The sequence below is a fragment of the Anarrhichthys ocellatus genome, unplaced genomic scaffold (genome assembly GCF_004355925.1).
Source record: "Anarrhichthys ocellatus isolate YVR2014 unplaced genomic scaffold, GSC_Weel_1.0 scaffold7, whole genome shotgun sequence".
NCBI classification, from domain to species: Eukaryota; Metazoa; Chordata; class Actinopteri; order Perciformes; family Anarhichadidae; genus Anarrhichthys; species Anarrhichthys ocellatus.
Window position 1 is genome coordinate 2,830,716 of NW_022280037.1, and position 25,401 is coordinate 2,856,116.

The 25,401-nt window shown below is 45.4% G+C and overlaps 1 protein-coding gene across 1 annotated transcript in view; it reads right to left on the minus strand.

The window, feature by feature from the left end:
- The window catches only part of LOC116383303 (latent-transforming growth factor beta-binding protein 2), a 74,390-nt gene that overhangs the window by 24,546 nt on the left and 24,443 nt on the right, over positions 1–25,401 (minus strand). Inside the window, exons 4-15 of the mRNA XM_031847027.1 lie at positions 22,406–22,656; positions 21,303–21,488; positions 18,335–18,541; positions 16,839–17,122; positions 15,550–15,652; positions 7,793–7,867; positions 4,027–4,149; positions 3,777–3,941; positions 2,080–2,409; positions 1,316–1,335; positions 1,038–1,074; positions 496–570 (exon numbers count right to left, since the gene is read on the minus strand). Of these exons, the coding sequence (XP_031702887.1) occupies positions 496–570; positions 1,038–1,074; positions 1,316–1,335; positions 2,080–2,409; positions 3,777–3,941; positions 4,027–4,149; positions 7,793–7,867; positions 15,550–15,652; positions 16,839–17,122; positions 18,335–18,541; positions 21,303–21,488; positions 22,406–22,656 (1,856 nt within the window). The remainder of the gene's footprint in view (positions 1–495; positions 571–1,037; positions 1,075–1,315; positions 1,336–2,079; positions 2,410–3,776; positions 3,942–4,026; positions 4,150–7,792; positions 7,868–15,549; positions 15,653–16,838; positions 17,123–18,334; positions 18,542–21,302; positions 21,489–22,405; positions 22,657–25,401) is intronic.

Below are 25,401 nucleotides of genomic sequence, written 5' to 3' on the forward strand. Positions count from 1 at the left end.
GCGAACTGGGCCCCGGTGTTTTGTTAAGGAAGGGAAACCTCACTAAAGTACGTCTTTCTCGAAAGGATTACTGTAAATTCTGCTCTTCCTCTCACTCTCTCTGTCACCCCAATACACACTTTAACCCTGTCGTCCGCTCCCCCTCTAGTTCTCATAAATCTGGCCTGTGTCGGCTCAGGACAGCTTCCCTCTTCCAAGAGGCACACTCTTGTTCTCTCGCCCTCTCACCCTCTCACCCTCTGTGCAGCACGGCATCTTTGAGCCAAATTGGCTCTGAGAAAAAGGGTCAAATAAAAGCACAATACAAGCTCTCCTTGATTTAACTCTGGGTAAGCCTGAAAAAATGCTGCTGTCTGCCAGCAGTTGACTGAGAGCGTAACAAATGAGGAGTTCATGGTCATTCTACCCTCCTGTCAATTAGACATTCGGGATTTTATATCCAGTGTTTCAAGAAAGCCCATGTCTTCAATACATGAATTTGAATGCATCTTTTACCTGTGGTTGAGTCTGTGTGGGTTGTGTCCTCTGAATTTGGCCTCAGGTTGATGATGGAGGAGTCTGGAGAAGCCTCTGTGAAGACGGATCGAGACCGGGTCAGTACAAACACAGTGAACCGCTAACACCGTGACACGTAGTAAATTCTCATTGTCAACAAGCTAAACGAGACACTGCCTGGTTTTTCCCAACCACTACTGCCTCGGCTGTCACTCACTGGGCAGCTATGAAAAAATGATCTATGCTCTCCTCCAGGCTAAAAACAGTACAGGACAAGGACCAAAATAAATCAAGTATACTCATTGAATGTAGTCAAAATTCAGACTTTAATGTCAATGTTTTTGCTGGCGTGAGGGCGGTCCAGAATTCAGCAATTTATAGAAAACACATCACATGTCTGTGCCTGACTGAAAATTAGACCTTTGAGCTTCGAGATGCTAAATCAAACCACAAGCGGCATTAAACAACAGCACTGCGGCACCTGTTAGCAGTGAACAGGTAGTGTTTTATGATCTGTATGATTAAAGCCAAGAGACAAATACCTGGATATTTTAGTGGTGAGTCAGTCACAACAGCTGGCTAGAAAACAAGCAAATATTACATGTCAAAGATCGTATGGTTACATTTCATCACCATATTTATGTTCATACAGCTTTTATCGGCGTATTCTGTGTTAATTAGGTGTGTATCTACCAAAATATGGTCTGAATAAGTTATATAATCATGATAAACCCTCCAGCTGAGATAGCTAGAGCATATCGTTCGAAGATAAACATTTCAAAAATATGTGCCAAGAGGTTGACAGGGAGGAAGAACTTACCGGGCTCAGAATTTCCACATCTGCCACGAGAAAGAAGAGGAAAAGTTTATCAGTAGCAAAAAGTTGACATTCTGTTCGCATTAAAGAGTATGATTATGGCTACACGAGACATACACAACAGTGTTCTCTTTAGACACTTCATTCGCAGCTTTGGAGGTCTTTATTTCTAACAAACAAAGCTTTTGGCACATTTATCCTCAGCCAGACAGAGAAAGTAGTGTCACAAAAGTACCGCAGACTACCAGCCATGAGAGACAAGGAAAAAGATATCTCTGATAATAAAGACAAACATCCCTAAATATTTACAGAATTGTCTCCTCACATTAATCAAAATGTCGTAGCTTTGCCAATAAAATATTTCAAGAGCATTAAATCAGGAAGATACATTTACAGGAAATCCTGAGGATTTAGATGTATGGCCAATGGGGATTACTTGTGTGCATTGCCGTGATGCTCAAATGGGTTTCACTTTGATGGATGGGGGACTTAAGTACTACTCCAGAAAGGTTCAATGGTGAATCAAGCATTTATTTATATATGGAGATAAAAACATCCTGTTGATGTTTGAACCCTCACAAAAAAAAGCTGATCCATTCACAAGCCGATTGTGTTTTATTCAGCTTCCCAGCATTGTATTTGCCACGTGTTGTGGTAGAAGTGAATACCATGTTTGGATAACTCCAAGGCCTTAAGCGCACAATATAATTTATCGACCTTAAAGTCAGTTTGGCAGAGATTTAATGTACCGAACATTTTATTCTCACCTTCCGGCTGCAGAGGTGTCTCTCTGGCTGGGTGAGAGGGATGGAGAGGCTGCTGTGGAGTCAGAGGGTACCGGGGTGCTTGTGGTATCTCAGGGTACTCAGGGTATTGGGGCACTTGTGGCGTCTGTGGGTAGTTGTTGTACTGTGGCCTGCTAGGCTGGGGCAGCCAGGGCTGGGACGATGGAGGCTGAGGGAAAGTGGGGCTTTGCTCCTCCCGTGACACTCCTGTGCTCTGCAGATCCTCTTCCTCCAGCTGTCTCACAGAAATCTGCACATCAGAGCGCGAGTAGGTGTATCCATGACCAGCTGGGCAGATCTCCTTGAAATGGTCTGCAGGGTAGGAAACACATAGCAGCGGACAATAGGCCAGAGTGTAATTGTGGCTCATATTTCTGTCTGATATTCAGAGCAATACCGTAAGCCATCCGTGTAATATTGTTATGCTGAGCATGCTGTGCTGTGAGCGAGGGGGTCGGGTTTCGCTCTAGCCGAAGGACTAGCTAGCTGGCAGGCCAGTGACAGCTGTCACAGAGGGGCTACCAGCAAGGGGATTTGTAAAGTTTGGGGGATATCTGCACATTCAAAGAGACCCAGTCATGCCAGTGGGGGAAGTAGAGGATCATGTAATACTGGCTGACCTTTGAACTCTTCGGTGGAGAGGTGTCTGAGTGAGAGGCTAATGGATTGGCTGGCTACATAAAAGGACGGGGACTGCACCTCTTTGTGTCGGAGCCCAGCAAACCTCCGCAATGGGGGGGAAGCACTGTGTCCCCTACCTGACCTGAAACCAGCAACTCTACGCCAAAAGAGGTTGGAATAGAGATATGAGCAATGACAGATGTGTGGTCGCTGTAAATACAGGAAATGTTGATACGATAGGCTACTGAATGATGAATTTAAAGTGGAGGCAAATGGGGCTACATATGATCAGAGGCCACATCAGAGGAACTGCAGTAAATATGGAATGATAGTCAACCGGCTCCTGTTACCAAGTCACAAGTCATGGGCCTGGCTGCTTGGTTCAGAACATGGCTCTAACAGCTTGTTAGGCAATACAAAACCAGCGTCCGAAATATTGGGAGGCTGTGTGTCTGTGTTCTGTGTCAGTCCTGGCTGAGCAGCACCATGGAGGTCTGTGTATGCGATATCTGATCTATGACAATCCCTATGAATCACTGGCCAGCACAGACACTCCATAAAACCAGCCTGTTTCTCTCAGAGACTTTGAAGATTAGATCGGTATGGAAAGAAAAAAGATGACTATTTCCCATGTTTCACTTGGCTAAGCTGTTTATTTCTGCTGTGAAGCTTTGCCGGTCTATTAGCGGGGTTTCTCTCTGAGGGTTGGAGTGATAACACAAGACGGACTCCGACTATTATGCAGCCTCCAAAATATGAAAACTGTTTTTCCTTTTCCACTCAAAGCACATTTGGTTATTTTGAACTGCTGTACAAGCCTGTCAAAGAGCAGAATGGGGACTGGGCTTTCACTGCTATTGCGAGCCCTTGCATAAGATCACTTGTGACATTCTATATCTGCAAAAGTGATGAACCCGGAAAAAGGTTTTCCTGCAAGAACAGTAAAACCAGAAATGGAAGCGGATGGACGAGGAAATAAGTCCTGTGTTTAAACCGTGTAGTGTATAGAAGAATTTGGCATAAAAATGCGGCAGCAGGGTAACTTCTGGAGGCTGTACCTGATCCATGCAAAGGACAGCGATCACACCTAGGGCCCCAGGCTTTGCCCACGCGGCTGCAGCAGCAGATCTGCTTGGTGATGTGTTGAGCAAGTGGCAGCGAGCATGTGCCTGCCGACACCGATCGGTAGCAGAATGCCCTCTGGTCGGACACGGCCTTGTCCGCTAGGGAGAGAAGCGATGGATCCTCCTTATTCCGATGCAATACATGAGACAATGACCACAGCCTCAAAGTGATGGTGATACTCACAGACACAATGGCTCCTGTCAGCATCCAACAAGAAGCCTGGTTTACACGTGCACCTGTAGCTTCCTTTGGAGTTGAGACATTCGGCGTTCTTACAGAGCCCTGGCAACAGGCACTCGTTGATGTCTGTGAAAGATGGAGTACGTCAGTGATGGAGTACCTCGTCCATTCTCATAATGGAAATATCATGAAGTCGTGTTTTTCCTCTGACAAGCAATAAACAATCCATAATATAACAGATTTGTTGTACTGCATTGCTCATTGAGCAGACAGAGGCAGAGCCTTCATGCTCGCAGTCCAGTAGAGATGACGTAAGGATTTTAGAGACGATGTAAAGCATTTACACCTCAAAAGGTGACAAAATATTGCAATAGATCGTGTATTTCAAAACCGCCAGCTGCTGGGAGGTGATGACATATGGTAACTTTCAGGTGTCACAATTGTATGAAAGCAAGGAGGAGTGACGACATGAGGGAAGGATATAATAAATTTGACCTCTGTAAGGCAGAATACACTCAATCACGGACTCTTCTCACTGCAAGACATTATAAACCTTGAAACTTTGAAATCTGGACAATCACACGGAGGAAATGGAAGAATGTTTTGGATTATTATCTTTCTCAGCATCTTTCCTTCGCAGTGTCCAATAAGGTGACAGCATCCCTCGCTTACGTCAATTTTTCCCTCTCTGACTCCTGAACCGTGTGCTGGAGCGATACAGCGTCCAGTGGAGTTTTCTTATTGCTCCAACAGCGCAGGAGTCACTACGCCAAATGGAGGCAAGCAAGCCAGTTAACGTGCCAGGAGCATAGGGGGACATATTTCAGGCGCTTAGTCATGCGATTGTGAGCACACTGGGACCAGGCAAAGTTTGTTGTTCTACCGTGTTAAACAAAGAGCACATCATTAGGTCTTTTCCCATTGCTTTGACGACTGGAACCGGACAGCCTGCCACCACAGATTTTCCCAATTCTAATTAATCTGCTCTTGTTTTCTTGTTTTCGCTTCCTGCTGGAAAAAGTGAGTTTATAAAGGGATTGAGGCTGATAAATGACGTGGACTGAAGCAAATCCAGAGAATGCCTCAATGTTTGTTCTTTCTTCTTTTCTATCTCTGTTGCGCTTTGTTTTTCCATTTCTATTTTCACTTTTCTGTCTCTCTAAATAGGAGCTGGTTCTAAAGCGGAGGCTGCCCTTATAATGCCAAAGCCTCCAGCCTCTATGTTATGACAACGTAAACGAGCTTGTGTCTCTGTTATCAAAAGCGACCTGTTTGGATGAGCAAATGATGAGGCCCGTACTGTGAAGACAATGACGCAGACCACAGATGTCATGGCCAGCCTGATGATATACACACTCCACAGAGCTAGGAACAACAATATTCCTGTACAGGTACTGTGGGAGCTGGGTTTAGTTTAAGCAGCATGCTATCTGGTCAGAGTTCAGGTCAGCGTTGGGCTCAGCCTTAATCACATGGGGTCTTTAATCCATGGTTCGGTTGAGTACCAGATTAGTGCTATTGTTACAGTCTGCTGGTGGGTTGATTGGGATTGAAACTGACTTCCATGACAACCTGTCATGATCAGCGCTAATCTCAACATCTATTTTGAATCTCTGCTTGGTTGCTCTAGTTGACAATGTTGACATGGTTGTTTTTATTGTCTAATGATACGTTTGGATGACTTCATTACATCTGAGAAGTTTCCAAACTGCGTTAAGTGTCAGCGAGTCTGCTGCGACCTTACTTGGCCTTAGACGCTCTTAAAAACAATACTCACAAAACACCGGCAGACACCGTAAAAGAAATTGGCAGCATCGCCCTCTTCAATATGTATTGGCTGCTATGGCTAAAGGGAGTACCTTGTGACTACTTTGGAAGTCTCAAACCAGACATAACTTATGGGGCCAGAAAGTCATCCGTTCAGAAACTGTGAATAGAGGGAATGCACAATGTCAAAATACAGCCAAAGCAGCCATCACTGAGAAAAGCAGATTCTCACAAGAACATTCCTGCTGTATAACCTAATATATCGTGGCCTCAACCTGTTGCTGTTTTCAATATGATAAATGTCAAATGTCAGTGTTTTAAAATTCTTAGTCACTCTTAGTAAGTTGGTCCAAAATATCAGAAGAGTTACGTAAGACTTCCATCATCTCTTCTTTGAAGTGGCCTATGAGTAATGTGACCTGCTCCCAGCACCGGTTTACCACCCACAACAGAGACGGCATCTATGTCTGCCGTTCATCTAACAAGCACAGTTACAAATAGCCAATTCAGCTGACCTAGTTTCTGAGAAGCGGCCTCTGAAGATAAGGAATCGGCTCTGATGGGGCATCTTATCGTAGCGTGGACATCACTGAAGGGTCAGGGGAATGCAAGCAGTAAATCATGCCAATTACCGAATATGAGACAAGCTCTGCTCTATTCCAATAAAATACACTACAAACAGCCCAGACTGGGAGCCCCAGTTTGGCATGCTGGACGCCATCCTGATAATAATGAAAGAAGGATTTTTGCTCCTTGGCAGTGGCTGCGAAACCTGAAATTAGAAATAATTTGGGGGAATGAAGCAGCAGCTGAACGGGACAGAGACTTTAAAGCGCTCCAGTAAATATTGTGGGTAACTGTCAGCTTTGCTTTTTCGGAACTCAAGAAATGAGCAACAGAAAGGGAGGAACATCTTGAAACAATTACAAAAGACAAGCATGAATAATAGAAAGATACATTTCCACATGTGTTGGCTTGTTGACACACTATTGGAGAATAAGTGTGTCCTTGTCCACATGATTAAAATATGTTTCCCAGCTCAGTCATTACCTGATAACATCAATAGCATCGCACTGTATCAGAAAACATGATGAACTTGCTGAACCAGTGGATGAGGCATGATATAGATGTAGTCAAAGCTATCCACTGGACCGTTATGTTGTTGCACTCCATTGCGCTTCAGTAAGCATGGTCCTTTGGATCATGACACCCTTAATCAAGTCATTGCCACAGCTCGGGTCGAGCGTCAGAGAAGCTGCATTTGGTTATTGAAAGTATCGGCGTCAGTTGCAGTGTTGGGAGATTAAGCGGTGCATTTTTCCTGTGTCTTTCAGCCGTGGTTTATTTGCTCATGTCAACTAATTCCAGTGCTGTATACAAACACCAGAAAGAAATATAAATAGTCTGAACTGTCTTGTCTACAGAGACTATGGGTGGCTTCAGGATCTACCAGCCAGCTGTCAACTCGACACCTCTGGGATGCTGCAGTAGAGGAAAATACAGTGTACGCTCGGGAACAGTTTCACATAGAGGTGGCTGGGTGAGCTAGCAGTTACACAGGTTTCCTTCTGCTGTCATAGAGAACAGGTCTGCAACTAAAGCTTCCAAATACTCAGAGAGCCACATTTAGCATAATCGCAGCCTGATGTACCATTCTCAACCGAGCACCCTAAAGACCAATTAAAACAGCAGCCGCAGGTGCTTGCTGGCTGCTGAACTCTGACCCTGGACCAAGGCTAATTGTAGTTTTGACCGGGTTCCCACAGGGCCCAGACGTACAGAAAGCAATACTTTTATAGAGGTCCACAGGGATCCATGTATGCATGGAAACATATGGGCAGTACGTTTTTTTTTTTGAGATCCATGCCATTATATTTAATATAAGCAACGTTTTTTGTTATGGGTAAGCTACCTATTAAAATTTGTAGCGGGCTAAATCATATGATAACATTCAGAACATACTGAACTTACGACACATTCATCGACATATTTTAAAGCTTACCTTGACAGTGTGTGAGATTCATCCCTTTAAAACCTTTGGGACACTCCACTTGTCCATTTGCAATCACCGCATATGCTGCAAACAGAAAGAGAAAGCACAGCTTTAGAAGAGCAAAAAGATCTGTGAGCGCCGAGCCTTTCTGTCACAAAGCATCGCATCCATCGCGCAGGCAGAAGAGGAGCCTGGCTTTAGGAGGGGACCATATAACTTACAGATGTGAGCATCTTGGCAAGAGGAAAAAATGAGGGGACCCACAGCTGGGCCCCGTGGGACTCCAGATTGAGTGTATGTAAATGGATACCCATCAACCACGTTTATAAGTCAGCACTGCCATCCAGCAGAATGTAAGGATAACACTCGACGTCATTTATAATTAAAATTATATTATAATTATAATCACGTGTCCTCAACCCCAAGGGACACGTGAAGGAAGTGCTTACATCATAAATATGTTGAGGAAGCCTACGTGACCTTTATCGCCAACCGCAGCGCGAATCCACTTAAACAAGAGACTAATGACTCTAAATTCCCCCAAAGCAATGGGAATCATATGCTGTGTGCTTCAGGTGTGTTCACAGAAGTGCTGCAGTAAATAAGCCAGCGTGGCCATAGTGACAGAGGCCTGAAAACATTATGTCATTACTCATTCGGCACGCAGTCAAGCACCCGCGTGCTGCATTAATGTACAGAGAGGTCAATGTGACTATCACGTGGCCGAGAAAAAAGTCTGTTTGTGTTTGAGTGCGTCTGTATCTGAGAGAGAGAGATACAGAGAGACAGAGAGAGAGAGAGACAGAGAGAGGCAGAGAGAGAGAGAGGCAGAGAGAGAGAGAGAGACAGAGAGAGAGAGAGAGAGGCAGAGAGAGAGGGTGGTTATTAGTAGCAGATCTTTCCATGACATAAACTGAGATGAAGATTTTTGCTTCATATCATGTTTAAAGGAGATGATCCACCCTCTGATTTTGGAGGGTAAAATGTGTGTTTGGGTGAGGAAAGCTTTAAGAATAACGACATGCTTATTAGCATGACGGAACTGTTTCTCACTGTTACAGCCCATTCAGATTACAGTCATGAATCAGCCAACTTAAAGCGATGACGGACGACCTGTGGTTGATGTTGCTTCCTAATCCCGATAGTCATGATTCTCTACAGCACATAAACACACTGGAAAAAAATGTTGTTTCTTCCAAGATTTCAAAAGAAAGAGATAAATAATGGTGAAATACGACTTTGCATCCATTTCTACTTGCGACATCCAATGAGAGTACACGAAAGGAGAAATCATGGCATCCAAAATGTCCCACTCCCAGAAAACAGGAATAAATGACAGTGATGAAAATCTTTGGGTTCAAACCATGGCCAGGAAAAAACATGATTTGTACCAAAGTACCGCACTGTTTTGAACGTGCTGCCACAGCGACGAAGGGTTGAACACAGAGGTTGCACTACAGTAAACTACAGTCACAGCCTTGCCAGCAAAGAAAACACATCTCTTCCCCTGAAAGAGTGCGCTGGGAAAGAGAGACAAGTTGCTCTGTCTGTGACCAAAGCTCCACAAAACCAAGGTGTTGCGATGTGTGACTGAAAGGGAGCTCTGATGTAAATGACTGATCGCCTAAATGCGGACAAGCAGAACCAGACCAAAGATCTAATCAGCCACCTACGCCAACAGACATAAGCAAATGCATACAATGAATCTGATTGATCAAATCTGTGTTGAGAAGCTCATCATTAATGGAAAGAATTAGGTACCATATGGGTTGAGATTCCAAACCAAGTGGTCAGAAACTTTCAATATGTACAGAATCCCAATTTAGCAATCCCGTAAACGTCTACCGACGATACACAACCCAGCAATCGGTCATGAGTTTGTGTCATTTTCCCAGGAGTGACTGGAATGTGTGCCACATGGAGGCTTTGGGAACACAGTCCTGGAAGCTGAGGCATGTTTTTGTCCTGCTGCGACCCATTGGACCAGGCAGGGTCAATGTACCTGAGGGTTGACAAAGCAGAAGTGGGTCAGCATGAAGGGGGCAACGGGAAAAGGGGGAACTGTGTCAAAGTGACGCCCTTGTTCCTGTCTGCCCACCTCCTCATCTTCCTCCGCAGCCTCCTAATCCCCCTTTCAGAGTTTTCTGAGTAATGAGCTGTTGTGGTAGGGCGGTGTGCACGCCCTCCTGCAGCGACGGGATCAGGGAAAGTCTGGCCTGAGTGACAGCAGGGCGCACATGCCAAGGGAAGCCCAGTAGGGGAGGTCCGGGTGTCTCAATAAAGCTTATTAGCAGGGAGGTGAGGACCTCTGCAGTCAGTAACAACATGAATCTGAGAGACAGCGCGTTTCAAAAACCTTAAAATGGCGTGAGAGAAAAGATTGAGACGTTGTAAAAGTCTTCAGCAGCTTTGAGACCTAATTATGTAAGTACCGCACAGACATTAAACGTGACATGGTGTAAAGTTGGCATGTTTCCACATTTACCGGACACATTTCGACATGTTCGTAAAACTTTATTTGCAAACAGGATCTAATTTGGTTGATTGTGCTCAACATTTTTCTCATTTGGCTCCTGGATCTTGAAAGTGCTTGTTATCAGAGTTCAGTTTAGTAGATCTTTATTGTTCCCTCGGGGCAATTTGTTTGCAGTCAAGTTTAAAAACCAGATGCTGAAACTCAGCATACAGAGATTGACAACAGCCCTCTACACGTACAGCACATACTGGTTTCCCTTTGCAGGATGCCTTTATTATAAGATGCAGAGAGTTTTGGCTATTTCATTTATCAATTACATAATTTTAGAGCAAGTTTTGATAAATCTTTGTGTCTGAATCTTAGATTATTGTACCAGCAAATTTAGAACCATGTCTCCTGAACACTCACCTCAAGAAAAGATGATAATCAGCAGAACTTGGTGACGACTTGGCACTGTCATTGTTGTTATTGTACAAAAAGCTCAGAATTACGAGATCTTTAAGAGGATTCAATCATGTGTCTGTTCTCATGCTTGTTTCTACAGTCACTTGTGGAGAAAACATGGAGTTACACAGGCAGTGGCTTGCAAGAGTGAGCTCAAGCTGCGCATCATTAGTGTCACCCCTGGTTACAAAGACTGTAAACCCAGACTGCTCTGTATCCACTGAGGGAACAGACAGAAGCTTCCAATTGTTGTGTATCCATTTAGTCCTGTTCAACAAAAGACTTTGTCACCCCTTACTCATTTATTGTCTGTCTCCACTCAATGGTATCGCGCATTCCACTGGCAACTGTTCAATAATATTTGCTTGAATTTCCTGACCTGAAAGTGTAATTCAAATTCCTTGGAGCTTCCTTGATAGACGGTGCGGTCCTGAATTCAATCTGCATTAATCCCCTTTTTAAAGTAAAGTTTGCTCCACACAGGGCCCTGCTGAGGACATTCAAATGAAAGGACAGCTTATGCAAAATGAGAGAGAAAGTAAAAGAGAGAAAAAGGCAGGAGGCTGAGAACGGAGAGAGTTTACGGTCAGATGGGCTCCTCGGCTGTACAGAAATATTCAATTACTAATTTGGTACAATCACTCTGTAGACCACCCGGCCCGGGGGCTGTTCTTCTAAGACGACTGAAAGGTCTGGTCCATCAATCACAGGGCTCAGAGCCCTTCACCAGTTTCCCCGGGGATCTGCCTGGGAGGCAATCTCAGTGTTGGGCTACTTCTATTAGCTGTCTGGAAAACCTGAGAGCGTGTAGGAGACGGATTATGGAGGTAGGAGGGATCGATGCCAACCGTGTTCCTTTCCACTCTATTGGGGGCCAATCTATAGGAAAACAACCAACACCAAAGCCAAGTCCTCCTCAGGATCCCTTCCAGCAATTTACTTTCTGACACGCCGCCACGGGACAAACTGGTGCCGCCGCGAGAAAACTAGGAGCAAAGAGAGCTCTTTAATCACCGCGGAGAGTTTTGAGTCTTCTGAGTCTCTCAGATGGCAAAGCCATCTCTTCTTGACCTTTGAGCCAATGCTTGATTAGAGCAAACAGCTTAAGGGGAAGTCATTTGCTTTGAAAACAGAAGGTCTCCTTGGCACGCGCCATGTTTGCCGTTCTATCACGGTCCAGATCACATGCCCTGTAAATAATGTGTCCCTGCCAGTGAAGCAAAGGCTAATCAGTTAGGACACATGGGACTAATATGAACATCCTCCCACAGATGCATTGACACAGAAACACTGTGCAAGCTACAAGATACTTGCTCAATCATTAACAGTCTTAGCTGCGTTGCTATTACTATCCCACGACAGATGCTCAGCAACCAAAAGGCTATGATTGGGAGATTATTTGATTTTTCTGCAACATTAAGTCTTTATTTAAAACATACTTCTCATTGTTCTTATTCACGAAAGTATGCGTTTACATCTCTGTTTGTAGTTTGAACATTTTGCCTCACGCCCTTCTCCAAGATGCTGATGCCAATGGAAACCGCATCAAACACACATTTAAAACAGACCCACATTCCTCTATAATCTGCAATTTATTGTGGTACAGTAACCACCTGGGCTGGTTCCAAAAGAAGGCCTGCCATGGTACATTCCCAATAAAAACATGCTTAACTTCACTTGTATCCAATTAAGAAAGGCAACACAAATTTCAAATCCATCTGCCTCCAACTGGGATTTACGTCTTGCAGTGGATGGGTCTGCTCAGCGCTGATTAGCCACGCTGCTGCCCAGCTAATAGATTCCATCATTCTAGTTGTGAAGGGATAACACTAAGTCAACATCAATGAATCATACGCTGTCAAAGACATGCGACGTCTCTATCCGATCACCATGAGAAGCTGCTGCGGAGCTGTTCCAGTGCTGCAACTGCCTATTTCTGAAGCAAAGTCACTGCATCTCTGGTTTTCGTTGGTAATTAACAAGTATTCATGTTTGATCAGCGCTAACAAAAAGTATTAAGCGCAGGCTTTGGCCCCCTTGATGGATGCCAGACTTAATGTCTGGGAAATAGAAGGGAGATTTAGGCGAGTATGAGTTCATGTGGGAAGATCTGTGGAGCTCCATGGGCCCCCTCCTTCTTTGCCTCATCTGACTATATTGATCCAAACCTCATGAAGAATAGTGTCCTCGTTACAGAGAGAAAGAGGGGGGAGGGGGGGGGGGCAGTGACAGTGACATCATGACGACCTCAATGACCCAGGTACGTACAGTTGGAGGAAGCCAAGGCTCCTGTGGGTGTGGTGGTTACTTTAGGCCCCGGGGACGTCTCATCTGGCTCCCTGGGAAGCCTCCCAGCCTCACAGACTGGGAGAGTCACAGAGAGGGAGAAGCTGCCCAGCAATGACAGATGGGGAGACAAACGGCTTGTGGAATTCCATTAGCCGTGAAATTCACAGCGAGGGAGGGGCTGCCGGCACAATTATAGAGAGTCATGCCAACAGTGCAGTGGGTCAGACTCAGGCCACAGCAAATGGCCTTCAGTTGGGCGACCTCAGATCATCCCCAGAGTTACACAAACAACACTATCCTGCTGCCTCTTTGCTTTTCAACGAAATTTCGGGACCAGTGCATCCAAACTTCCTCCTCATTCTCATTCTCACTTGACTCAACACCTCACTGGTTAGCTCCCTTACTCGAGGACAGTTTTTTGACCAACTCTAGATCAGATTCTCTATCAGAAGTGATAATCCTAGATTGAATCAGTTGCAAATTCAAACAAAAGTGCAGTGTATGCCACCTCATCATCAGAACCAGAGGGATGGAGTTGACTCCAGCCTCCTCTGGTTGATATGGATCTCATTATGACCCAGGAATCCTCAGCATGTGACTTTTAAAGGCTCCGGCTCCTGAGGGCTTCAACTCCCGCAGTGGCATTCATGCCTCCATAACGTCAGCCCTCCTTCACATGCACAACACTTACAAACACACATAATACCGTCCCTTATTTCCACAACAGTGACATAAAGTCCTTAGTGTATAGTAGTAAACAATAATGAGCTCTATAATATCATCAGCTATACTTTCACAGACTTCACAAAGAGACCCAACCAGACAGCAATACATTTTGAGTCTATATTTGTGTACAGCCTTGTGCTGATTATACTATACGGTACTGTATCCTTCACTTTATTGAGTAATATAGTATATAATAGAGATATCTGAAGTAAATCCAGGAAGCAAAGACTTACTTAAACAGAAGTGAACATAGTGTGGTCATGTTGGCATCATCTATAAAATGTAATAAGGAAAATAAAGTAAAATTGCTTCCTGTCAGTCAACAGTGCATGTTTTAACCTGCTATAAACTGACCCTTAGCCTTACACCCCTAAATACAAACTGTGCTTTCATGACATCGTCACATACTTAACAAGAGACACAGGACACTCTTAAAAAGCTATATCACTTTTCGCCACACCGCGAGCCGACAACTGCACCATTCACTATGAAATAAAATGGACAGCCTCGTTTCTCAGGGACTGTTGTCTCCAGGTTATATATCATTCCTGTCAAACGTAAGAAAGCATACATCTCGGCCAGTGAGGGAGGAATGCAGCTGAAACATGTGTCTATACTGAGAGCAATAACACTCAGAGGAATTCAAAGCATTTCACTTATTAAAGATCCTTCCAATACTTCTGGGACATACATGACTTCATTTTGACTTCTTTCTCTCTATCCTTTCTTCCCTGCCTGCGTGTGACCTGGGACCCCGGGCTTACAGTACGCTGCCCCCCGAAAGCAACCACAAAAATGAGCGAACGGGGTATTCACTCCACAAAAACTTCAAAGGAGGGAGCAGGGGGAAACATCTGGGAGCCAAAAGAGATCATGCCGGGGACTGAGGAATCTGGCATGCCGAGGGAGATAGAGAGTGAGAGAGACAAGAATGGATCGGCATCTATGATAGATGGAGGAGATAGAGAGGGACGACGTCTGCTTCTGATTAAGGTCCAGTCAGACATTAAACAGGGTATGGTGAATTTGACAGCTGTAATATGATTGTGTGTAACGTATGAAATGTCCCCAACATGCCACCAAAGCGGCTTCCCAGGAGGTCCTCAATAGTCTGCAAAAGTCCTGGCCTGCATGCAACACGCAGAGCTGTCAGGCTGAGTGAGAGTCTCCGTCTACAGTGAAGGGTGTCACCACCCACCCTGCCTGGCGGTGACGGCGTGCAACCACCCAGCTGCTGTTTCTCAAACCTACCGCAGCTCTGGTCGGGAAGCCGCTGAACTGCGGGTGTTCATTTCCTCTTTCAAGGCCACGTTGGCTCAATCCGCCCACAGGGTGGGTGGCACTCCTGCCAGCCTCTCATCGTTATGCTAAATGTGTTTCCATTCACTTCCCGGGTTTTGGTTTTATAAAAGCGAAAAACAGCTCACAATCGGAGTGCATGGCCGAGTCACACAGGAGTTTAGCATTCTAATGAAGGCTGCTATGTGCTAATCCTCATTAGTCATCAGTTCTGTTTAGGCCTGTGATAAATGCTGTGAAAATCAGGCACCAGGCATAAACAACTGCTGCTGAGGAACATAACTGGGGTCACTGACTAAACACCTTGATATGCAGCGCTGTGGAAGTATAGAGCCCAGCTGCGTCTTGTTGTTCTGAACCAATGTGAATAAACAGCACAAGAATACCAAGAGATCAACATACCAAAGGCACAACAGAAAACATACAAACAGAATTAGACCAGATTAGAAATAGATTCGATTTAAGTATGAAATGGAACAGAGCGGAAAAACAAAATCGCTCAGATCGGATGGCTTCAGTCAGGAGGGCTTACCTGGTTTGGTTGGACACTTTTGGCAATTGTTTAGACCCCAGGAGTCTCCCACGCTTCCACAGCAATCATCCTGTTTGGTTAGGCCTGGCAGAGGCTTGCCACACTACAACAACACACATCTGCGTTAAATCTAAGAAATAAGTTCTGATTATGAGTGTACATATTTGTGCACGCATGCTTGTTTGTGTTCAAATATTTACGAGTGTTGGCAGGTGCAGGCTTGATGTCAGTGTGTTCTCCTCAGAGTGCGCATGTGTACCTATCTGCGAGGACAGAGTGAACTGGACACATCTGAGACTAGTTAGTTGCAGAACAACTATGAACCTCCCGGCAAGCCTTTTTAGGCACTTGGCTAATTGTGAAGAGAGATTCCATCAGACCTTATTGATTTTATTTTGCCAATTGAGGTTCATGAGACTAAAGAGGACATTCTTTTGGGGAAAATCAAACTGGCATACTGGCAGGAGAAGAGGGGAAACTACCGGCTAAAGCTCCATCTCTGAGGCACTTCTATTGAGGTTCTGAAAAATAATTTTGACTAAGCTTTCATTTCAAAGCTCTCTATGAAACCAGAGTAGAGAAAATGGGAGCTGCAGATCAGCACAAACAAACTTGTTCAAGGAATAATGCTGGCAAAAACAACTCTTGCACTGCAGATCCTTGTGTTGTTTCAACTGCAAAGCAAAAGACTATGAGTCAAACATTACAGCCAAGCAAACATATGCTGTATTAAGCCTCAGATTAGCCAAACTCACGCACTGCCACTTAAGTACTTCCCTTTCCTAACTTCCTCTTCCCTTTGACGAATGTCTGTTGTGACATTCGTACATTATCCCGACCATGCAACCTCTAGTAAATCTGTGGTGCATGTCATACTGTATGCATGGTACCATACACACCATGACTGAAGGCCATGTGCTGTGGCCCACATCGACACGATTTGAGGCACAAAGAGGACCACATGGGCTGAAATATCTAAGCTCAACCTTTGTCCTCCGAACACATCCTAACTCATAACATGCCTTTGTTGGGGAACCGGTGGAACATGAGATGACATGTGTGGTCGGAGCTCATAAATCCTGGACATGACTTAAATCATAGCTACAGGCCCACTTCCTGTTTGAGACAGCAGCAATCAGAGAAAGTGACGGGATGGGAGCGTGACTGTGGTAAAACAACAATTTCAGTCGCTGTTGTCAAAACCTACGTTGGGCTAGGACACACCAGGTGGCTTAAGTCAGCGAGTGATGACAGTGTGCATAGGGTGTTTTAATGACTTAACACAATACCTGTCCATCAACTGTCTCTTGAAAGCATCTCCCAACTTGTCCGTTCTGATGGGTGTGCGTTCTGGCATGGTTATTCGCGTTCCCACTGGTGTGTGGTTGCCTGCTGCTATGGTCGTTGGTGGGTTCATGTCCGTTCCCAGGCTGAGAGCGCTGCTGGACAGAGTGAGCCCCATCTGCGGTGGCCGGTCTCTGTCCTGGCTGGACCCGAGCTACTTGGTGGATCTGGACTTCAGCATCTGGAGGGTGCTGAATGTGGACGTTCACCAAGGATGGGTGGAGAGACACTGGAGAAGAAGAGACCCACAGTTTATACAATGTAGAGGATCATTTATAGCAGTGACACTCAATTTACGGCCTCGCCACAGAGGTAGGGGCTAAGTACTGAATGTATGTTTTTTAACTGGCCCCTGGCCTCCTGGCATTTTGCAAAAGTGGCCCCCAGCCAAAGCAAGTTGAGTATCCCTCGTTTATAGTTACAATTTTTGGATAATGTAAGTGGAAGCATCCTCAGCCAAGGGATAAAAGCTGTATATACACGCTGCGGTCTGCGATCTATCGGCTAACATCCTGCACAGAGTTGTTCAACCCACACTTAGCTTGCTCCACATGGGGAATTCCCGGCAATGAAGACAGTATTAAGATACAACCAAACAACAACAACAACACAAAGACTTTTTAAGTCTTTGGTTCAAATCAAATCATCTTAAAGACCAAAAACAGATTTGTTGAGGAACAGAGAAGATGTTGACATGTGGAGAATGAGCTCTTTTGTCCTCCTCTCAGAAGGGAAGAATCTATCTTCAGGGAGTGCCAGTTTTTTCCCAGAATCCTGAGCCACACTCATGAATCATATAGTCACACAGACAGATGACAAGGACAGACCGAGGAGAAGACGGAGACGTTATCAAGAGCCCTGTACGTGAAACTGAGTGGTTATATAAAGCATACGGACATGAAGGATCATTTCTTTGTTGTGACATGACAATCCAGACATTGGACTCATGTCATTCAATTATCACGATTCATTTCAATTCAAAAGGGAAGACAGAAGATTTCTGAGGGGAATTTAAAACAATCTAAACTAAAGCCTCTGCTAGTTACTGTTAAAGCGAGATGCTGAGTGAGACGCAATGAGGAAATTGGAAATCAGGAGAAGAGGAACGTGAGTTAATCTGATTTCAGTCTCATCACTTCATGATGTGGCCTTGCTCTGTTTCTAATAATCACATCTGTTTGATAAAAGCAGCATTGTATGGACAATGTTGCGGCTTCCACTAAGTCATCCATTACTTATTCTGCTCAAAATAGAGTCTGACCTCCACTGCTGGCGTGCAATGGCAGAGTGTTAAAAATAGTAGTCTTTATGCATTAAAAAATAAATAAAATGAAAACAGATAAAAGACCCTATCACACCAGCATTTAAAAAAGAAGCCTTAAAAGAAGCCAGTGGGAGGCCAATGGCTGTCCTCCCATTGGCCACAGCGGTGGGGGATTACCTTGCTGATTGGACAGTGGTAGAGTGTACATGGAGTGGAGGGGAGCTTTTGGTCCCTGGTGGCTGGCATCCTTGTGGCTGTGAGGGGTGGGTCTGGCAGGAGGTGGGGCTGGCAGGTGACAGAACTTCCCTGTTGAGTTTGATGGACACCAGCACAGGTTCCTGCCGATGCATCGGCCTCCATTAAGACAGGGTATCTGACAGAAGACTGCAGAGAGGACGGAGAGACAAACACAGGGGCGGGTGATTCAGAGGTAAAGAGAAAAAGATTAAGTGAAAGATTCGTTAGCATACACAACACGCCACATTTAATTACACAGATTTATGGATCCTCGTGCACAAGGATCTAGTAATAGGAAACAGAAAGGGTATTTCTAATAGGAAGGGCATGTGCTGAGGCTTCATGTGGACAGGCTTTGTCTGCACATTTTAATGTTGTTTTCAACTTCGTCCTGAGTGCCTCCTGCTGCACCTCCTTCATTGGCATGTTTTGCCTCGCATCAGTAACTCCTGTGCATGGTGATGAGTGATGACTCATCCTGTAATAATCTGTATGAAAAACTTGCTTGGCCGGCAGCAGGAAAACAACATGAATTTCCCAAACTATCATATCTTGGACAAAATTTCCAAGAAGGGCAACTGGCTCTTAGAAATATAAGTAAATTGAATCCAAAACATGCTCAGTCTACAGTTCGATTTATAGTTTTGCAATTTACCATGGGGAGAGAAAGAGAGAAAAGTACAGCACTGGCCAGATGGTGTTTGACAGCACTGCTTTCACTGGCCTTATCTTTTGGCATACAGGACGTGTGCCAGCCCAGCCTGCTCCCTTCTACAGATTCGCTCTGATCCGACCTCCCCTAACTCAAAACATCAAAGACTATCAAAAGGAGGAAAAAAATATATCCAACCGAGACAAATAAGAAAAAGGAAAATCTTGGATGGTCGGATGAAGGATGAAAAAAGTGAAGCACTGCACCTTTCTGGCTCAGCAGCACCACAAACAGGACTACTTTGCAAGGCAGCTGGACATACGGACGGCCCACCCATATGAGATGAAAGACGGCGCTGCTGATGGATACACGCAGTGAACTGCATCCTCTCTGTCTCACTGAGACAGACAGTAACACTTTAACAGAGTGTAAATAGGGAACGGAGAGAGCTCCCTGGCTCATAGCATCAACAAGAATGAGACTGAAGGAGGGAAGATGGAACAGATTGAAAACAGAGAAGATGGAGACAGAGAGAGAGCGAGAGAGAGAGAGAGAGAGAGAGAGAGAGAGAGAGAGAGAGAGAATAAGGAAGAAGCAATGTGAGAAAAAAAACATTAAAAAACAGACAGAAAGAGAGGTCTGGAGTTGGTGTCCAAACACACAGGAAGTCCTCCAGTGATTAGACATGCTGGCTAAATGATCAGTTCAAGCAGGCTATTAAATCCTCTCAATGTGGGATGCAGGCCTCGACTGGTCTATGAGGCCAGTCCCACACCGGCATGGGGCAGGAACTATTCTTAGACTACTGTCGACTCTGCATACCGGGCTCCCTGTCTGCCTATGTGTCTGTCCATTTAACAACCTCTAACAAGCAAAAAGACACACACACACTTCTCACTCAATAAACAGACTTCTACCAAATCTAATATCAGGCTTTAAAGTAAGCGTTGTACACGGGGTGCGTATCAAGGGAGCCTGTTGTAATTATCCAGACAGATTTTACTGCATCGCGTAGCGAACATAACAACAGCATGAGACAACTGTTTGCTGTCCACTTGACATTCCTCGACGAATACGCACGCCCGAGCAATAACAGGATGCTAGCCTTAATGGAAAGCAATCTCTTTTTAATGCACTCTTTAACGCACGCGTTTGCATAATGAAGGGAGATTTCTAGAGAGTGAAATTGGGGCATTAAAACAAACCCGCTGCTCAGGAAGACGTGGAGGTGCCAGGAATGTAATCGTGGGGGGAGGCCTCTGCCAGGACGCTGAAGTGTTTGGAATATCTACTCCATGTTCTAAAACCCCATTAATGGGCACATAAATCTGCAATATCAACCTGTTTATAAATCCAAAAGTCAGCTAGGTCTAGTGCACTTAAGTGCAGGTTGGTTGCATGTTTGTCTGTCTGTTTGAGTTTGCATTTAAGGGGAATGAGAGGACTTGTATGTGTGCGGTATGTGCACCCTCTAATTCACAAGTAGTCATCATTTTGAGCCTTAGCTAGACCCTTAAAACTGATGAGAAAACTAAGAAACATGCCGGGGTACGACCCTACCATTGGCATTGACCGACCCTTCCCTTCCCATGGACACTCCTGTGTGAATTTGGAGCAAAGCCCCCCCGGATAAATGGAAGGTTTAATGTAATCCCTATAAAATCCTGTTCATGCGGCTACTCTTTCTCTCTTTCTGCCTCTCTTTCTCCTCTTTCATTCGCTCCTGCTCTCCCAGGGAGCACGTAAAATGGTTAACGACAGGGCCAACCGCGAGGTGTAAACCGCAAAGAGATGGGGCTAAGTGTTGGGAGCGTGGGACCACCAGCTCCACGTGTGTGTGTGTGTGTGTGTGTGTGTGTGTGTGTGTGTGTGTGTGTGTGCGAGGGGGAGATTAGCCCCCTATTACGGGGCTCGCTTTTAATCTGGTCTACCCCCATCTCTCCCACTTTCCCCTCTCTTTCTCTTTGACAGTGAGAGTTTGTAACGCAGCTCTCAGCTTTAATCTCCACCACTCTGCCTCCACTTTGAGGTCGGTATTCAGAACAGACAGCATGCCACTGGGAACCCATTTTTGTCAAGCTCACCCCATAAAAAAAAAGAACGAGACAGTCGGATGGAGACACAAGGGAAGTGTGTGAGAATCAAAAAGCGAGCAAGTGAGGCAGTGACAGAGGGGAGAAGAGAAGACGATGGATGACAAGCAGACAAGAAAGATAGGGGTTAATGGCAATCAGAGGCCCAAGAGTTGACACTCACAGAGTCGGAAGCCCTGGTTCTTTGGCGGCTGCTGCTGCTGCTGCTGCTGCGAGTTCTCGCTGTAGACCGTGGTGACGTCCCCCTTCTCACAGCTGTTGTAGCAGTGCCCACCGCTGCACACCCGGCGGCACAGCATGGGCGTGAAGACGATCTTAATGCGGTCCAAGTTGGAGGTGAGGTTGGCCCCTGGAAGACACACACACACCTGGGTGAGGAAGAGCAGCGGCAGAGACAGGCTGGAGACGAGCTGCATCCTTCCTCCTTCAGCCTCACTGTGACACACTCCCAGTCTGGGCGAAAGGGAGGTTTATAAGTGTGCGAGGGTGTGTGCTGACGGCTGGGCAGCTGAATGAGCGACGTGCCACAGGCCAGCAAATGAGGGGAAAGAATACTATTAAGTATCGGGCCAACCTCCAAAGCCCTTTATCTTTAGGGGAAGGTGTTTTGGATGTGTGTATGTATGAAGGAGACAAAGAGAGCTTGAGTGCAAGTTAACATTGTGCAATGTTGGGAAGCCGTTCAACAGCCGTTGCTGTGGTACACGGCTAAAAACAAGCTTGAACAGCAGACAGCTGTTGGATGCTGCATGCTGGATGTCGGCTCGGAGCAAGATGAAGTAGTGAAGGGAGAATAAAGAATTAGGAGAGACAGGATCACATTTATTTTTGTTGTGGGTAGAGGCGCCAGGGTTCAGCGCTTGTCATGTCAGAGAGGTGACAGGGCAGATTCCCAAACATATCAAAGCATCCACACACACACACACACACACACACTCACACACACATGCTCACACACTGTATGCAGCTTTTCTATCAAACGTCTGTCTGTCTGGCGTGATGCAGACCACAGAAGGGGGGTGGGGTGGGAAGTGCAGCCTGGGGCACTGCCAATTTCCTTTCTTGTGGGTAATGTTCCATTCAACGATGACACCATACATGTGTACGTGTGTAAGCTAGCCTCTGTTAATGGAGCCAGAATGATCGTGTTTGCTTTGACATGGGTAGGGAGATCAGAAAAGTTAAGTATGCATGTAAAGTGAGGGCAAATACAAGTTTTGTGATGTTCATTTCACAGTGTAATAGACATGTTTTTGTTCTTCTTACCTGCTGGGGATAATGCATTGTTGAACTGCCTGGGCAGCTGGCTGTCGCTGCTAGGCCTGTGAGTGTTGCGATGCCCATTTCTGTGTCCTTGCCAGCTCCTGCGTTCACTGCCGTGGCCGTTAGCGCGGCCGTTGCCATTAGGTAGAGCGTTGGACGTTATAGGCCCGGAGGATGATGGATAACGTTTCACAGTGCGGGAGGTTCCAGTCTGCTGAGGGGAGGAGTCAGGGGGTCCCCGTCTCACTTGGGTCCTGTCATTCACATCATCACAAGACCATAAACATATGACGCTAATATCCCACACATATACATACACTCGCTAAGAAACACCCATCAGCAACGTAGGTGCATCACTGTGAAATCCATTTAAGTGTGTCCAGTAGAAAATAATATTCCTGCTGTCTTAGGTCAAAGCTTTGCCTAATTGATTTTATAGATGAGACAATGATTTGGAAGTCATTTTGTTTTAGTCATATTAATAATACCGTATCATTTTTTAAGCACACAGGGTTTCTCAACTAACATCGGCTGTTAAGTCACAGAGCCGTCACCCTCCCTAATTAATGAAAATATTCTGTTTAACGTTGAAGACATTTTGCAAGAGAAGATTTTTCATCACTGATTAACAAATAAAGGCTCAGGCAACCAAAGGGAATACGACTCACAGGTTGCAGTTTGTTTGTGTGTCTATGTGTGATTAAACTACAAAACCTGTCCATCACCCACTGTGTCTGCTTGACTAGATTATGAACTCCCTGTTCTGTCTGACTGTGGCCCGACCAGGGAATAACATCCTGAGTGTTGCACCGGGCTGGAGGAAGTATTAAAACTAGGGTCGAAAAAAACAAAGCTTTTCCAGGCCTAGGTTAATTGATTTGGGTCAATTAACCTAGCCTGTGTTGCACGTCCTGGAAGCTGAGCTCATGTGAGCGACCTGGGGGAGGCGCGTGCCTCTCAGACAGACAGGCAGACGGGCCTACCTTGGCTCCGGGGGCGTAAGAAAGCTTGGGGAGTGCTGGGATTCAACCCTGCAGAAGACATCTGGATCCCACTGATCTGCCCAGACAGACAGTCAGCAGAGCAAGACAAAGATGAACCGTGTCGGGGAGATCAGAGGAACAGTTCTACAAAGCACACCTGTGGCCCTGTAAGGTTGAGGCTGTAATCAAATCCTCAAATGAGGATATAAACCATGCATTAACATGTATTACATGTAGTTTTTAGCCACACACCACGTATTTGCACACTAAATCAGCTCTGTCGAGCAGACGCACAACGATAATCGGGCAAATAAACACACGTGTGCACGCTGCACAAAAATGAATACGTGTACACACACACACACACACACACACACACACACACACCCTCTCCCAGCTGTGCCGGATATAGCACAGGCCTATGCATGTCCCTTTACTCACAAACCATAGTCCACATGAAAAGGGGAAAAAGGAGAGACAAACATTTGATAGTAGTCTCTCACGTCATCTTTTCAAAAGAAAACAGGCAGCAACTATAGCTGACATCTGCTGACCCAGATCCTGAATCTCCAGGGCGGGTCCCGGGGACAGGATGTGACACAGGGAAACAAGAGGTGCTGGTGTGAAGGTGGTAAGGACTTACAGGAGGTGGCTAACCCCAGCTACACCGTCCACTCCAGATGATCGGGTTTTTCCATCACTAACAGCCACACCTGGCCGGCAAGCATATCCTGCTTCACTTCCTATAGCCCTAGCCAGATGTTGCTCTTTCTGCCTCTCTCACTGTCAATGGCAAAGTGACTTCCTCCTCATCATGAGCTCACCGCTGCTCTCCCTGCCTGCAGATCAGGGGGCGGTGAGGGCAAGCCACTCACTCTGCACCTTTGATGTGATCATTAGGAACTTCAAGGCCTCCGCGATCCAAGCAGCAACCATTCCCCCACCTTGTTCTGGGCGACTTGAAAGCAATTTTGAAGACCTCTGCCAAGACTTACATGGAACGTGGTTTCAACATCGGATGGGGAAAGTGTTTTGGGTATCAAATGATGGCCATATAGTTTGAATTAAGTCATTGACGGCGATGATAAGAGATCTGCTGAATGAGCATATGGTGCAAAGACAGAATTGAGGCAAATAAAATAAATTATTGGAGAAATATATTGAATTTATGAAATTTCAGATCTATCTCTCGAAATGTCCAAAATGTTGAACAATTACTTAAATTAGAAATGGCCAAATAAAAATCATTATGAACACATGTTGCAATCATGAGGCCAAGACATTTAGAGACTTTGATTACATTAGGGAGATTCACTTGCATACGATGTGATGCTTAACTGGGTCTAGTACACGACATGTATTATTTCATGTTCAGAACATGTGCTCAATGATTACATTCAAAGAGAAGCAATCAGTTCTTTTACACCGATTAGTCTCAGTCCAAACACTCGATCAAAGCGTTTGTGTCTGATAGCAGTGGAGGCCTCCAACTATAACCATAAAACCATTGGCGCTGTCCACCTCCACTCATCATCACTCACGTACGGAAAGCAGTTAGAACCAAACCTCATCACATTTGAGTAAATTACAAATCACAGCAAGGGCCAAGAGTCCACACTGTAAAGCGTCCAATGTGTTTCGCAAAAGTATTATTTGGCACTCAGTTGCTACGAATGTTTGAAGTCATCGCGGCAATACGACATGAATATTCACGCTCATGAAGGCATGACAGGCAGCATCGTGGCGGTCCCAGCCGTCCTCCTGGAGAGGAGCACAAACAGTCAAGCCAGGACCAAGAGCTGGAGGACAGTCAAAAAGGCTACAAACCCTCTGATCTCTGGGCTTCTGCTGATGCTGAACTACACTGCCACTGGGGCTATGAAAACACCACTTCCCATCATCCCCGTGGTGACTGTCTTCTTTCTTATATAGACAAAGAAATTGTGGATTTATCTGATGATCCTGTTCACCTAAAAGATTCACACACACGCCCAGTGGCCCAGATCCTCAGGAATT